At 46.5% G+C, this 16,696-nt stretch overlaps 1 protein-coding gene across 2 annotated transcripts in view; it reads right to left on the reverse strand.

The window, feature by feature from the left end:
* LOC114706420 (dynamin binding protein) overlaps positions 1 to 16,696 on the reverse strand; it is a 105,386-nt gene that overhangs the window by 14,720 nt on the left and 73,970 nt on the right. For both annotated transcript variants that reach the window (XM_028888795.2, XM_037207089.1), the window contains 7 exons: positions 14,941 to 15,134; positions 14,249 to 14,348; positions 9,561 to 9,708; positions 8,972 to 8,989; positions 8,196 to 8,395; positions 6,573 to 6,703; positions 5,550 to 5,654 (listed from right to left, as the gene is read on the reverse strand). In XM_028888795.2, coding sequence (XP_028744628.1) covers positions 5,550 to 5,654; positions 6,573 to 6,703; positions 8,196 to 8,395; positions 8,972 to 8,989; positions 9,561 to 9,708; positions 14,249 to 14,348; positions 14,941 to 15,134 — 896 coding nt within the window. The remainder of the gene's footprint in view (positions 1 to 5,549; positions 5,655 to 6,572; positions 6,704 to 8,195; positions 8,396 to 8,971; positions 8,990 to 9,560; positions 9,709 to 14,248; positions 14,349 to 14,940; positions 15,135 to 16,696) is intronic.

Below are 16,696 nucleotides of genomic sequence, written 5' to 3' on the forward strand. Positions count from 1 at the left end.
CTCTGCCTCCCGAGTGCTGGGATTAAAGGTGTGCGCCACCACCGCCCGGCGATAATTTTCTTGATAGATACCACTTACCATAGTTAAATCAAGATCAGATAAACAATTTTAAACAGACCTATAAGCCCTAATGAAATAGAAGCAATCTCCTAACCAAAAAAAGCCCAGGGCCAGATGGTTTTAGTGCAGCATTCTACCAGACTTTCAAAAAAGAGTTAATGCCAGGACTTCTCAAATTATTCAACAAACTAGAAACAGAAGGAAAACTGCCCAATTCATTTTATGAGGCCACAGTTACCCTGATACCTAAACCTCATTCATAGAGACCTAATAAGGAAATAAAATTACAGATCAGTTTCCCTCATGAACATAAACGCAAAAATTCTCATTAAGATACTTGTAAATTGAATCTAAGAACATGTCAAAAAGATCATTCACCATGATCAAGTAGGTTTCATCCAGAGATGCAAGGATGGGGCAACATATGTAAATCAGTAAATGTAATCCACCATATCAACAAACTGAAAGGCAAAACCCACATGATAATCTCATTTGATGCAGAAAAGGCCTTTGACAAAATCCAATACCCCTTCATGATAAAAGTCCTGGGGAGATTAGGGATACATGGGACATACCTCAACATAATAAAGGCAGTTTATAGCAAGCCCACAGCCAACATCAACTTAAATGGAGAGAAACTCAAAGCAATTCTGCTAAAATTAGGAACCAAGGCTGCCCACTCTCTCCACACCCATTCAATATGGTACTTGAGTCTCAGCCAGAGCAGTAAGACAACTGAAGGAGATCAAGGGGACACACATTAGAAAGAAGACAAAGTATCTTCATATGAAGATGATATGATAGTATACGTAAGTGACCCCAAAAATTCCACCAGGAAACTCCTACAACTGATAAACATTTTCTGCAAAGTAGCAGGATACAAAATTAACTCGTGAAAATCAGTCTTATACACAAATGACAAATAGGCTGAGAAAGCAATCAGGGAAACAACACCCTTCACAACAGTCTTAAAAAATATAAAATAGCATAACTCTAGCCAAGCAAGTGAAAGACTTGTATGACTAAAATCTTTAAGACACTGAAGAAAGAAATTGAAGAAGATATTAGCAGATGGAAAGATCTCATGGACCAGTAGAATTAATATAGTAAAAATGACCATCCTGGGGCTGGAACTGGTTAAGAACATTGGCTGCTCTTCAGAGGACTCAGGCTTAATTCCATGGCTGTTCACCACTGCCAGTAACTCAAGCTCCAGGATATCGGACATCTTCACAGACATGCATACAGGCAAAATACCAATGCACATAAAAATAAAAATAAAAAAATCATTTTTTAAAAAAGGCCATCTTGATCAAAAACACCAATGACAGTCAATGTTGGAGAGGATGTGGAGCAAAGGGAACACTCCTCCACTGTTGGTGGGAATGTAAACTTGTACAACCACTGTGAAAATCAGTATGGCGGTTTCTCAGAAAATTAGGAATCGAACTACCTCAAGACCCAGCCATCCCACTCTTGGGCATATACCCAAGGAATGCTGATTCATACCACAAAGATACATGCTCAGCTATGTTCATAGCAGCACTATTTGTAATAGTCAGAACCTGGAAACAACCTAGATGCCCATCAACGGAAGAATGGATGAAAAAATGTGGTACATATACACAATGGAGTACTACTCAGCAGAGAAAAACAATGAAAGCATGAAATTTGCAGGCAAATGGATGGAACTAGAAAAAATCATCCTGAGTGAGGTAACCCAAACCCAGAAAGACAGTCAATGGTATGTACTCACTCATAAGTGGATTCTAGATATAAAACAAAGAACAATCAGACCACAGCCCATAGAACCATAGAGGCTATATACATAGTATGGAGGTCCCTAGGACGACTGTGGCTTATAATAAATTTCGGTTTTACTCAATTATTGAAAAAAAAAAATAGCCAAATGAATGGAAACACATGAACTATGAACCAAAGGCTGAGGGGCCCCCAGCTGGATCAGGTCCTCTGAATAGGTGAGACAGTTGATTGGCTTGATCAGTTTGGGAGGCAACTAGGCAGTGGGACCAAGTCCTGGGCTCATTGCATGAGTTAGCTGTTTGAAACCTGGAGCTTATGCAGGGATCTTGGCTCAGTCTGGGAGGAAGGGACTGGACCTGCCTGGACTGAGTCTACCAGGTTGATCGCAGTCCTCGGGGGAGGCTTTGCCCTGGAGGAGGTGGGAATGGGGTGTGAGCTGGGGGTGTGGGAGGGGGGAGAATAGGGGAACCCGTGGCTGATATGTAGAACTGAATGGTATTGTAAAATAAAATAAAAGGAAAAAAAAAAAGGCCATCTTTACCATTCTACAGATTCAATGCAATCCCCATCAAAATTCCAACACAATTCTTCACAGATCTTGAAATGACAATTTTCAGATATAATAAACCTGAATAATCAAAGAACTACTGGAGGTATCACCGTTTCAGATTTTGAGTCACACTACAGAGCTATAGTAATAAAAACCACGGTACTGACACAAAAACAGACACATTGATGACTGGAATTGAACTGAAGACCCAGACATAAATCCACACGCCTATGAACACCTGATTTTTTGATAAAGCCAGAAATACACACTGGAAAAAAGAAAGCGTTTTCAACAAGTGGTGCTGGTCTAATTGGATATATACATATAGAAGAATGCAAATAGATCCATGTCTATCACCCTGCACAAAACCCAAGTCCAAGTGGATCAAAGACCTCAACATATGACCAGACACACTGAACCGTCTAGAAGGGCAAGTGGGGAACAGCCTTGACACAGGACAAGACTTTCTGAACTGAACACCATTAGCACAGGCACCAAGATCAACAATCAATCAATGGGACCTCATGAAACTGAGAAGCTTCTGCACAGCAAAGGACACATCATTTGAAATGTGGCAGCCTACAGGATGGGAAAAGATTTCTCTAGCTCCACATCTGTTAGAGAGCTAATACCCAAAATATATAAAGAACTAAAAAAAACTGGACATCAAGAAAACAACCCAATTTTAAAATGGGCTGCAGATCTAAACAGAGAATTCTCAAAAGAGGAAACTCAAATGGCCAAGGAACATGCAAAGAAATGTTCAACATTCTTAGTCATCAGGAAAATACAATTCAAAACTACTTTGAGATTCTATCTTACACTAGTCAGAATGACTAAGATCAATAACACAAGTGACAGCTCACACTGGTGAAGATATGGAGCAAGGGGAACACTCCTCCACTTGCTGGTGGGAGTGCAAACTCATACAGCCATTATGGAAATCAGTGTGGCAGTTCATCAGAAAGATGGAAATCAATCCAGCTACACCACTCTTGGGCCTACACACAAAGGATGCTTCATCCTACTACAGAGACATTTGTTTAATCATGTTCATTGCTTCTCTATTCATAACAGCCAGAAACTGGAAATAACCTAGATGTCTACCAATGGATGAATGCATAAAAAATGTGGTACATTTACAAAATGGAATATTACTCTGCCATTAAAAAATGAAATTATGGAATTCACAGGTAAATGGATGGAACTAGAAAAAAATCATCCTGAGTGAGTTAACCTAGACCCAGAAAGAGAAATATGGTATGCATTCGCTAATATGTGGATATTAGCTATTAAGTTAGATAAGAAAGCTAGATGGTAGAACCACAGAGGTTAGGTGTAGAGTAAGGGACTGGGGGGGAGAAAGGAAGGGGAAAAGAATAATAGTTATGGATAGACTGTGGCGGTGGGGAGGGTTGAGGGGGAGGACAGAGACAGGGGATGGACTGGAACAGGAAGATCAAACAAGAAAGGGGAGGGAAGGTGGGGATGAGGGAGGGACAGTTAAGAGTCATTTGGGGGGTCATAGAGAGACCCAATACAGTAGAAGCTTCCTAAATTATGCACATATAATGAAGGCAATCTGAATAAAATCGCCAAATAACAGGGAAACAGCACTGACTAGATATCTTTCAACACCAAATGAAGTTTCGGCACTGGGAGTAGGTTACATCTAATCAAGTTGTTGGAAAGGGGTCCTATGAGAACCCCCAAACAACCCAGGCTGTTGCAAAGGCTCTCCACAAACTGATGGTAAAGACCTTAGTGCTGAAAAGAACACCCATGCAACTCACTGAACGTGGAGAAGCCAAGCTGGAGTCTGCCTAGAGCCTTCACGCCTGCTGCTCGTGTTCTTGGTCCTGGAAAGGCACTCTGCATGCTACCAAAGGAGACACGTACACACCGTCCCAGCTACAGACCCTTCGATCTACAGTGTGCCCCCCTGAAAGATACCCTGGTGCACGGTGGCACAAAGCTCGTGGGAGTCACCAACCACCCTCTGATCTGATCGAAGGCCCGCCCACTCCATGAGATGGAGCCTGGGTGGCCAAGAACATGACACTAGATAGCCCAGGGACCTAGGGGAAAACCAAATACTACTGTTCTACTAAAGGAACCTAGCAATAAAATGACTCCTGATGACACTCTGCTATCCTCATGGATCAGGGCCTTGTTTAGTCATCATCAGAGAAGCTTCCTCCTGCAGCAGATGGGAACAAATGGAGACCCACAGCCAGACACTATGCAGAGAGTGAGAGACCTTGGAACACTCTGCCCTAACCCAGATGCCACCATCAAATCCACCTGCCCCCGCCCCCTTAGGGCTCAGGGAATGCTGAGGAAGAGAACTTGGAAAGAGTGTAAGAGCCAGAGGGGACAAAGGGCCAGCAAGGAAACAACGTCTTCTCACACAGCAGGACTGACCCTTGTGAACTCAGAGACCGAGGCAGCAGGCCAAGGGCCTGCGTGGGTCAGTACAGAGGGGCCCTAGAGAAGGGAACACATGTCCCCAGCCCTAACCCAGAAGGTATCCCCAGTTGATGACCCCCCCAACACACACACAAATGAAAAGTTGGTTTTCTCCAAGGGAGTCTCAGCAGGGAAGCAAACTACTCTTAGGGTAGAGCGCATGCCCAGCAGCAGATGACCAGGAGCCAACAAGCAAAGTGGCATGTTTGGGATTCCTAGTCTTAGAATGTCATGTCAGGGCTTTCTTTTCTTTCTTTCTTTTTTTAAATCTATTTTAATTTCTATTTTTACATTTATTTATTTTTTTTAAAGTCCTACAGATTTTGCGTTTTTATGGGATTCCTGGATGTGGGACAAATATTTCTGTTTCTTGAGCCTTTTGTTTTGTCCTGTTCCGATTTGTCTGCTTTTGTTTTCTCTTACTACATTTTATTATTATCCCTAGGTGACTGTTTTCTAATGGGAGACAGAAAGAGGGCGGATCCAGGTGGGCGGGAAGGAGGGGAGGAACTGGGAAAGCAGAGAGTGTGGAAACCATAATCAGACTACATTGTATGGAGAAAGAAACTATTTTCAATAAAAAAAAGAACATACAGTGCTTATCTTCTAAAGGTGGACGAGCGGTCATTTCAGTCCAGAGCGCTTTCATGAAACAGCGTGCTGTGAACAGGTCAGAGGAGGAAGAGTGACCCGAACTGACACTCACCCGGATATGCTGGAGGTAGAGGGACAGGTCTCGGATAAAAGATTTAATCAGTCTCTCCTGCATCCGGAAGTTCTTTTCTGTCTCCTCAAATACTTCATCTTTCAGCTGTTCAAAAGGAGTGCTTTTAGAGATTTGGATTTTCTCTCAATAAGCCTGATTGGCAAAAACATCTTAGAAACATCTTTTACCAAAACAATGTAAATTTGCTCTTCCCTTAATCTTATCAAACTGAGTTTGTATGCCTGCCTCGATACTGTGAAATCTGAAACAGACGTGGACCTGCCTACTTCCAAACTGACACACTGACACTCTCTCCTCTCTCTCTCTCTCTCTCTCTCTCTCCCACCCACACACCTCTCTCTCTCTCTCTCTCTCTCTCTCTCTCTCTCTCTCTCACACACACACACACACACACACACACACACACACACACACATACACACTCACGCCCCTCCCCTGCTCTCCATGAAGGCTCAGATGAACTCAGGTTCAGAAGCATGCTTTCACCGAACTCCTGTTTAAGTACGATGGTGTTCAGAAAGAAAACTCGAGACGTGGAGAGTGAGTCTCTTCTGCCATGTATTCTCCACTCCCGTTACCATCTGTGTGTGACCACAGGATGAAGCCTGGAGACTTCCAGGTCTGCAACTGCCAAGCTGTGGTTCAAATTGCTCAATCTCTTACTTTCCCATTTCCCTCCTCACAACAGAAGGCATCCATCTAGATGATCTCTTAATCCCTTCTAGCTTGTACGCCTGCACTGTGGATCAGGTTCTCCAAATAGATCAGAAGCGTCTTGGAGGCATGAAGACCACAATAACTATTACAGGTTGGCCCAGCTGGCCTCCTCATTTGCCTCTGTGCACATACATTATAAGCAGCTTGGTGGCTGCAGGGCCCTATCTCCACTAACTGGCAAAACCAGAAGAGGCACCAAGTACGGTCCTGTGCCAAGCCACGCCAGCTGTCCTCAGGACCCTGCAGCGCTGTCAGACATGCTGGGCCTGCAAGCGTGGGTCTCACCTGAGGAGCGAAGCCAGTGAGGTGTTTCAGGTGGCTGCTGACCCGGTTGGACTTCTTGATGATGGAGTGGATGTTCAGCTTGGAGATCTTCTCCATGAGGCTGTCTTCGTCCCCCTTGCGGTACTTAAGCACTAGGGTGCAAGCCAAGGCCACTGGTCAAAAAAAGCCCCCCTCTCGGCCTGAGCTCAGCGGGTCTCCCAGCCCAGAAACACAGGGGTTTTTAGTGAACATAAAATGCAATTAACCCAAACAGGAACGAGGGCTTGTCTTCGGTAACTTAAAACTGAACAGACAAAATTCTAGTGAAAAACCAGTCTGGACAGAGGCGTGGCTCCCCAGGCAGAGAGAGCGACTGGCAGCCAGGGACGTCTGTGAGTGCAATACCCAGGTCTGTCACTAATCAAGGCTCAGCTTAGAAAAGCCATCTTACCTCTTCGAGCTTAATATTTTTGAGCCATCTAAGGTTAGTGTATGATGATCGCATACACAAATGAGATATTGACAGACAACCATTTCACAGGAAAGCCCCTGTGTCATACTTTAGGCATATTCGCAGACAGAAGTCTGGAGATTACAGTCAATGTGGGGCGGAAGGGACACCCTGTCACCGTAGAAGAGGACACTGTGTCAGGAGGCTGAAGCCAAAGGCTGCTCCAACAGCAGAGGGCTCCGGACGCCACAGCAGGCGAAGGCAGGGCTGGGGTTTCCATGTGGGTTACTCGGGCACAGTGCACAAAAGAGCCGGGAGAAGCCGAGAATTCTCCACAACGACCTCTGAACCCTGACTCAGTGCAATCACCGCACTGCGCCTGTTGAGGATTCTGTCAGGACTGTGACAGAGAACAGGAGCTCAGCTCCTTCTGTGGGGGAGCGAGTGGGCATCCCGTCAGCCCACTGCCCAGGGCTGGGACGGGAGCGGAGGGCGCTATCAGAAAGCAGGTCCCCGGGCACAGGTGGTAATAAAAAGGGTCGGGGGAGGGCGTGGTCGGGAGTTTTTAAGACAAAAAGCCTGAATTTAGCAGGCAGCAGCAACACTCGAATTAGATGAGTCAGAAAATAACCTAAGCAGGTGTTGAAAAGGCCTGCTTTAGGGGACCTGACGGGACAGTATGTGACGAAGACCCCTCATGTCACCACTGTCTAGTCCAGTGGCTCTCAACCTTCCTAATGCTGAGACCCTTTACTACAGTTCCTCATGTGGTGGTGACCCCAACCATAAAATTATTTCGACTCCATAACTACAATGTTGCATCTGTTATGAGTCACAATGTAAATATCTGATATGCAGGATATCTAATATGCGATACCCCAGGGGCCGTGACCCACAGGTTGAGAATCACTTGTCTCGTCGTCTACACATCTCCTGCAGAGGCATTCTCTGTCCCACCACTTCCTGCTTAATCATCCCATTTCCAGCTGTCCAGAGTGGAGGTTTGTTATCATCAGCCTGTGTTTCTCAGACCACAGCTGCCCCCAACTCCATCCCCGTTTCCTCCTCCCGGGCCCATCACACCTAGTGCCCACCTTCTCTAACTCTCGGGAAGTAATTCTTTGGAGAACAGCCCTCTCAGAGCAGAGCCTGGCAGCGGGATGGCCTCTTTACAGTAACTGTGCCTTTCTTACCTAGATCCTTCCGCCGCTTGTATTCGTTAATGTTAACATTGATTTCCTTCACGGCCAGCACTGCACTGGTTAAGGGCACTTTATCGGGGTGGGACTCTGGGGTAGAATTCAGCAACTCCATCAGCAGCAGTGGGTAACGCATTATTCTCTGCACGGGCTTGATGAGGAAGGAGCCCAGGTTGATATAATTGGTGCAGCCCCTGTAAAGGAAAGCAGAAAAGGACTCCAGCCAGCTGCCAATGCCACAGTGTTTCTGGATGTCATCTGCTCTCCCTACAGACAGTTTGGTCTTTGACTCTGCCTTCTGTTTTCACTTATACAACAAATACAGCCCTGTACCGCAGAGTGACGGCTGTACTCTGAGAGACGCGACGTGAAGTGACGATGTTGTACTAATTCTACAAAATGTACACCCAGCGAGACAGCCAGGGTGCCCCCAGGGGATGTGAGCTTCAGGAACCACTGCCACCATACAGGCGGCTAACTGCTGACTGGAAAGTTGCCATATGGTTCGTGGCAACATTTACTGGGCACCTGATAACTATTAAGCACTATTATAGGTGCTTAACAGCAACCAAAAGATAGCCTTGCTGTGGTGGAAGAAAATAAGCACTAAGCAAATTAATAAAGTGGTATTTGGTGTAAGTGCTATGAAGAAACATGGCAAAGTAGGTCTAGATTTCTGTCTATAAAGAAACGAAAGCAGCCTTCCAGGGGCTTGAAGACTCCCCTGAATAAATGGTGTGTGCATTAGGCACCAAGTGGAGGGGACTTACCATTCGTTGTACAGGCTCCTACAGGGCGGAAGCAGGAGGGAAAAAGAGTGGATTAGAGATGGCACTGATCTTCTCACTCTTCCCACAACAACCTACTCATCAGACAAAAGCCCCACGGGATAGAAGAACACCATGGATGCCAGCGGTGGGTATCCCTGTCTAGACAGACAGCCGCCAGCTTCCTGGCTGTTTTGTGTCTCAAACTTCCGACTCAGTTTGAGACACATGCAATTCCTCCCTCCCTCCCTTCCTCCCCTCAGACAGGTCTCACTATGTAGCCTGGGCTGGCCTGAAAGTCACTGTGCAGACCATGTTGGTCTTGAACTCACTGTAATCGTGCCTCAGCCTCCCAGAACTGAAACTAGAGGCACATGTCACCACCCCTGGCTTGCTAACCAAGCCATTACAACGGAAAAGTCACTTAAGATTTCCATGGCATCATGGGAAGGAGCAAGATACAGCACAGGACACAGGATGACGAGTCACTTATGTGTGATGTAAGGTCGGCAGGTAGACATGATAAGCACGGGGAACATCTAACAGGCGGGAACGAGAGCAAGGGCAGAGGTGGGCCCATCACATCGCCTACTTAAGATCTGCCAAGGAGTCCTGCAGATGCTTCTGGATCTTCTCATCCTTCTCGTAGATTTCTAGCAACGAGATGGCTTCATCATGGTTCTGGCAGTAAACCCTGTACGTTCCCTCAAGTTCATCCCGGTGATCAAGAAACACGGGTCCTTTGGAGCACACACAAACATACACTAACTTAGTCAGGACGACTCTTGGTATCCTAAACCCAAAGCATATCTACAAATGCATAGTCATTCAAGTTCACCTGCTACAAGAAACAATAAGATAATCTGTCAAGCTAATAGATACTCTTGTAATAGAGTAAACTGGAAATCATTTAAGCCATAACTGAGAGAACTATGCTACCCATGCGTTTATTTTTCAGAACATGTATTTACACATTCTGCCTTAAGACAGCTTTCAGTCCTCTTCATGAAGACAGAAAATAGCATCCACAAACACTCCCCAAGTGGTCACATGACCAGGCCACATGACCCTCTTGCTCTATATTCTCCAGGAACATCTGTACAAGGATGAAGAAATCCCTCTACAGCAGTGGTTTCTAACCTTATGTACAACATAAAAGCGTAAGGGTACAAATACAATTTACTACACTTCTTGAAATATCTGTGATTAAAAAGCCTCAACCTGTAATATGATGTGTTTTTCTTGTTCTTTGAAGTTTAAAATCTATTTGTTTGTTTGTTTGTTTGTTTGAGACAAGGTTTCTCTGTGTAACAGTCCTGGCTGTCCTGGAACTCCCTCTGTAGACCAGGCTGGCCTCCAACTCACAGAAATCCACCTGTCTCTGCCTCCTGAGTGCTGGGATTAAAAGAATGTGACACCATCGCCCAGCTTAATTTTTTCTTTTTTTGTGTTTTCCCTGCATGTATGTATGTGCACCATGTATGTGCCTGGTGTCCATGGATGCCAGAAGAGGGAATCAGATCCCTGACACTGGAGTTACAGACAGTTGTGAGTCACGATGTGGGTGCTGGGAACCAAACCCAGATCCTCTGTCTACAGAAGCAAGTGCTCGCTACTTGAGCCGTCACTCCAGCCCCTCACACATGCTTCATTATAGATGACAGGATGCAGCAATGAGCTCGGCCATCTCCACATGTTCACTCTATGATAGAGGTAAGCAACTAAAACCAACATTTACATCTGGCCGGGGCGGGGCGGGGGGGGGGGGGCTGAAACTCATGGTAAATGAAATAGTCTAAGGCGAAATGAACAGATGTGCCAGTTAGTGACAAAAATCACAGGTGACTGCTTTCCCTATGGTCACACTGCAAGTGAATTTTAAAGTTCAGCCAGAAATCAGTAAAAGTAAATAAAGAGGTAATGTTTCTTTTCTCTCCAAATTCACAGACTCTCGGCAGTCTATTCATAGGCCACGTGGTCAGTTAGCACAGCACTGACCCCGAAGTACATTTCTACACAATGATTTATTTTATTTTATTTATGTGTGTGGGCATGTTCTGGTGCTCACAGAAGACAGAAGAGGGCATCAGATCCCTGGAGCTGGAGTGCAAGCAGTTGAGAGCCACCCGGGAGGAACGCTAGGAGCTGACAGCCAGTGATCCTGACTGAAGCCATCTCTCCCGCCCACAGGCTTTCCAGAGCAGCCGCCTCAACTCTGCATTCTTCCTCTTTCCTTCATTCCTCCTTCTGTGTGATTTGTTAATGGCTCACGATGTTTTAATTTACCTCTCTCAGCCTCAAAGACCCTCCCCTCCTCGGAGGCTCGATCTCTTCCCACTCACTCCCTGCTGAAGACACGGGCCTGAGGTTGGCCTGAGGCTGGCTCTGAGGTTGTCTGGCTCGAAGCGGCTCTACTCATTGTCACGCTCCTGGCTCCCTCCCACGTCACTGCCACCTTCCTAATGTCTGCAGACCCTCTTCCTAACTGAGGCTGAACCTCGCGCCTGGGTCTCAGCCTTTCTGTCTCTGAGGCCGAACTACTTTCCCATAAATGCCTTCAGCATATCGAAAGCCGACACCTAACTTCGCGGCTGATTTTTGGTGAGAATGGAAGAAAGAACTAAAAATAAACACAACACCGTATGACGGTAGGGCTGTGGCTGCTCTAATTCCTCACTTTGTTCTTTTCTACCATGCATACCCTAAGAGACAGTGTAGACTAAGCGTAGCTCAGAGGTCCACTCAAACACCCTGTGTGGCCAACACCTACCACTTAAGAGTATGACATCTTGATCTGGAAAGTTCTAGGAGATAAAATTACCTCAGCCTAGAAGCAACTCTTACAAACTGTAGAGCAAAGCTCCCCCTTGTAAGAACTCCTTAAACGCCCCAATTCATGAAGGGAACACCCCATTGTCCTTGCCTGATGCAGCCAGGAAGGGGAGAAGACGCTCCACACTCTGAGATGCTACTTGTGTGGGGACCCTCTTGATCAGGTGGTCATCTGCGCCCTGACTGTGTCTGCCCATGTCACCACATGCTCCCCCTATCCATCTTCTAAGAGTGCTACCCCTCAAGCCCCAAACACCAGCTGGTACCTAAGACACACCTTTGGTTATGGAATATTCCTTTACACTGTGTGAAGATGTATCATTGTGACTGGTTTAATAAAGAGCTGAATGGCCAATAGTTAGACAGGAAGAGGTTAGGTGGGACTTCTGGGGACAGAGAGGACTGGGGAGGAAGAAAGGTGGGGTCGCCAGCTGGACACAGAGGAAGCAGGACATGCAAGGGGAGAGTTAAAAGTCATGAGCCATGTGGCAGCACACAGATGAACAGAAGTGGATTAATTTAAGTTAAAAGAGCTAGCTAGAAACAAGCCTAAGCGAAGGCCAAGCTTTCATAATTAAAGAAGTCTCCGTGTTGTTATTTGAGCCGGCTGCTGGGACAGAGACTCTCACAACCTTTGGCATAAATAGGAGCAGAGCGGAAAGTCACTCTGGTGAAGTCAGGACCACCTGAGGGCCCAAACATAACACATAACGGAACAAAGAGGGAGAACAATAAGTGCTTAATCCTCTTTAGATGTCAGCTAAATGTCTCATTTTTCTTCTAATTTAAATAAATCATCTGCAGGTATTTCAAATGCACGGCAAGATCTTAGACACCAGCCTTCACGCCTTATTACTGAATCCAGGCTGGTTCACCAGGACGCCAACCTATGTTCCCTTCTCACCTCCCTAACAGCCAGGTCCCAGCTTTCTAACTGCTCAGCAGCAGCAGCAGCAGCAGCAGCAACAGCAGCAGCACTAATCTAGCATGTGACTATACTGTGTGACAGTTTAACTGTGAGTCTGGAGGACCAAGACCCGAGTTTGAGTTATGAGCCATGTCACCCGGGCAAACTTCCTTCCCATGGTCTCTTTCCCATGTAAATAAGGTTAGAACGTCTAACGTCACAGGAGGAAACCCCTGAGATCCGGCCAGGCTGTATACATGCTCTGGCTTCACCTCACGGCCTGTGCCCTGCCTTCAGGAAGGCAGGCCCTGACTCTGCTTTGATGTCAGCCTTAGGGAGTCAGGCAAGTGCGGCGTTAGGACCCCACTCTCTTTCTAGAAGTCAGTCTAGGCACAGGCATGGCAACTACCACCAGACAATGACAAGGAGAAACCAGATGGAGTTCTGGAAAAGGTCTGCAAACGTAAAATGGCACTCTTATCTCTTTGAAACAGGGTCTCGCTATGTAGCTCTGGCTGGCCTGGAATTCAACATGTAGACCAGGCTGGCCCGAAACCTGCTTCAAGCCTCCTGCCTCTGCTTCCAAGTGCTAGGACTGTGGGCATGCACCCCATGCCCAGCCAAAACGACATTCTTAAATGACACAGGGGCCCCTTTGCTAGATGGTGCTGAGTTTAACAGGGCAGCTGCAACTGGGAAGAGCTTGTTTATGTTTCTATTAAAATAGCAATATTACAGTGTTCCCCCTCTCATGACTTCCCAACAGAGTATGGCATAAGGGGTGGAGGGACCCTTCTCAGAGCCTCCTGTCCCAGGTTTTCTCTCACTCTTGGCTCCCTCTGGTGACTCTCCTTTATGAGAAGAGTCCACTGAGAACAGTTGGCCAGGCCAACAGCCCAGCTTCAACCCCAGGAGAACCCTAAGCTAGAGCCCCTGTCCTAGACCCTTCCAAGTCCCTACCCCAGAACCTAGAGATGTATGCTTACTGAGTAAAGTCGCTAAGTGCCCACTTACATGGGACAATAGGTAATGATGGATAAGTTCCCTTGGCTATAAGAATCAGATGAATGTTCTTTGAATATTTTTTATAATTATCCACAAAAATTTGAGACAGGGTCTCACGTAGCCCAGGGTGGCCTCCAACTTGCTATGTAGCTGAGGATGACCTTGAACTTCTGATCTTCCCGTTACTACCACCTGTGCTTACAGGTGTGTGTGACATTCTAGCAGCAAACACACTGTAAATCACCACTGGGAGACATAACACAGAACTGAGATAAACGCTTCTAAAAATAAATACTGAATGTGATCCCCTAAGTTGATCTCATATTCCTCCAGCTGGAAAACCATCATATCTATGACACCCAAAATTTCTATGGCTAATACACTAACCACATCAAGACGGACTAAAGTAAGAGAGAAAGCAGGGCCTATTCACCTCTGCACTGCTGAAAAACGTCATCCCCTTGGTACACCACCTGGCCACAGAAGGGCCCCCTCTCCCACCACCCCGTGACCGAGACAACTGCATGAGCTCATACCTACAGCATCGCCGATTTCCAAGGCCGCCAACAACTGCTTTGAGACTTTTATCACTGTCTGCATATTTCCAAAAAGTCCCTCGAAATCAACGTTGGGTACCTGAGCAAGAGAAACAGCATCAAGATGCTTGCAGAGGAAGTAAAGGAAACATCACTCACATTAGGAGTACCGCTCCAAGGTCATCCACCTCACTCACTCCCACCTCGGCTCTCTAACAGGCACCCACGGTCATCTTCGCCGTCATCCTTTGTCCCTAACTAAGGTGTGGTCTAGCTCCAGAGTGTCCCCCCCCTGCGGCTCATGTGTTAAAAGCCTGAGGTTACCAGGAAGTGGGTCTTTCAGCAGGTGAGGACTACCTGGAGGAAGTGAGGTCACTGAGTAGAGAGCAGAGGCCCCGCCCCTTCTCACTCTGCTTCCTGGGTGCCAGGAGGAAGCTTGTTCTAACTGCATAATCCCTGCCCTGATACATAGGCTGCTTTGCCACAGGCTCAAAAGCAACAGCACCAACCAACCACAGGCTAAAAACCTGAAACTGTGCCATGGCAAGTCGGTCCTCCCACATGCTGATTCTTTTCTTCACCACTGAGCCACTCAGTCTGCAACCGTGGCCCTCAGCAGCCGCAAAGCCTTGCTCCAATCCCAGCCCTGCAGGCCTAAAGGACCACAATGTCAGGCCAACACCCAACCCCACCTGTGCCTGCTGCAGCGGCACCATGATCCGCTCAAGGCACATCTCCAGGTCCCGGATGTAGTCTTTTTCCGTCTGCACAAGTTCAGCCACCACCTTGGCTCTCTTCTCCAGCATCCTCTGCTCCGGCTTCTCAGGGGACACAGACCCAGAGGGGGCCGCCAGGGATGAAGACTGGGAAGAGAGGAGTGTCATGTCTGGAAGGAAAAGGAGGACCGGTTATCATCTGTGTGAGAGGAGGACTCTCTGGCACTTGGAACCAGGAAGCAGCATTCCTGGAGGGCCACCACCGAGATCTGAGCAAACATCCACCGTAAACACGGATGGGGAGCTCAGCAAGCTATCTCTGCAGGGGACACTCCAACAGTGCAGGATCCTTTTCACTTTGGTCCCCAAAGAAGCTTGATCACAATAAGGGGACAATTCACTAGCTACTGGTTCTCTGTGAAGTGGAAAGGACTGCCAGCCTTATCAAGAACTAATTTTATTTAATCAGATATAAAACTGCTTCGTAACCACGCTGGGAAAGGAGGACATTGATACTAACTTGGGTTAATCAGCTGGTAAACTCACTTGCTGCCAAGCCAGAGGTCCCGAGTTCATTCCCTGGGACCCACAGTGGTCCAAGGGCTCAGAGACCTGACTCCCTCAGGTTGTCCTCAGACCTCTCCATGTTGCTTCGATGGCACATTCATACCACATACATGCACACACAAAGCAGATTAATAAAGTGATGAAATGTTTTAAACATTATGAAAAAATTACAGGCAGAAAGTTAATTTAAAAAAAAAAAAAAGAATATTATGAGGAACACATAGCCATGGCAGATTGGAAAGAGAAAGGACTCGCCTACCTGAGAAGTGAGAACTACTGAGGATTTACCTCAGCATATTGTTAGGTATGTAAAGATCTGCCTCCCTAGCCAAACTGTAATCAAGACTCACAGTGGATTGGTTACTTCACACGGGTCCTAATAGACAGGTGTAAAATACTATAGACATTAATTTCCTTAATCAAATTTAATTTTTAAACATCCTGCCAGGTGTGGTGACATACGCCATTAATCCCAACACTCTGAAACAAAGGCAGAGGGATCTCTGGGAATTTAAAGCCAGCCTGTCCAGTCGGCGAGTTCCAGCCCACCCAGGTCTCTCCACAGGGAGACCTTTTCTGAAGGAAAATAATCTTTGTCATGACCCTGACAATTCCTGTTACTTGGGTGCACAGGGTGAGACTCATGGCATTTGCTCGTTGAAACAAACTGAAGTAAAAATAAACAACTGAAGAAATACAACAGCGAGACAATCTCCAGTCGAATTTCCTTTAAACTCTAAGACCTATTTAAAAATTACAGATTTGCTAAGTAAATACAATATGGAGTGTGAGCGCAATTCAAAGCAACAAAAAGTGTCCACACTACTGGTCTTTCAGCAGACTTGATTCTTCAAAACTCTTTTCTGCTGCCCCTAATCCTAAGGAGTTAGGAATGCCAGTGTTTACAGGCGGGGGCGGGAGGCATCTGGCTCCGCAAAGCAAGGAGGTCCTGAACAAGGGGGAGGCGGAGGGGAGATGCTAACAAAGACAGGGAGCCAGGAGAGGGCAACGGCCCAACCAGGCATTTCATACCAAAAGTAAGTCAGCAGCACACAACACATTATCATCCACTGAATCAAGCAAGAACGGGGAGCCCACAGCCCCAACACACATGAGAGGAAGAGGAGAAAGCTCTCTCTCTCGGAAGATATCAAATTGTAAGAAC

This window comes from Peromyscus leucopus, chromosome 1 (assembly GCF_004664715.2).
Source record: "Peromyscus leucopus breed LL Stock chromosome 1, UCI_PerLeu_2.1, whole genome shotgun sequence".
Lineage (NCBI taxonomy): Eukaryota > Metazoa > Chordata > Mammalia > Rodentia > Cricetidae > Peromyscus > Peromyscus leucopus.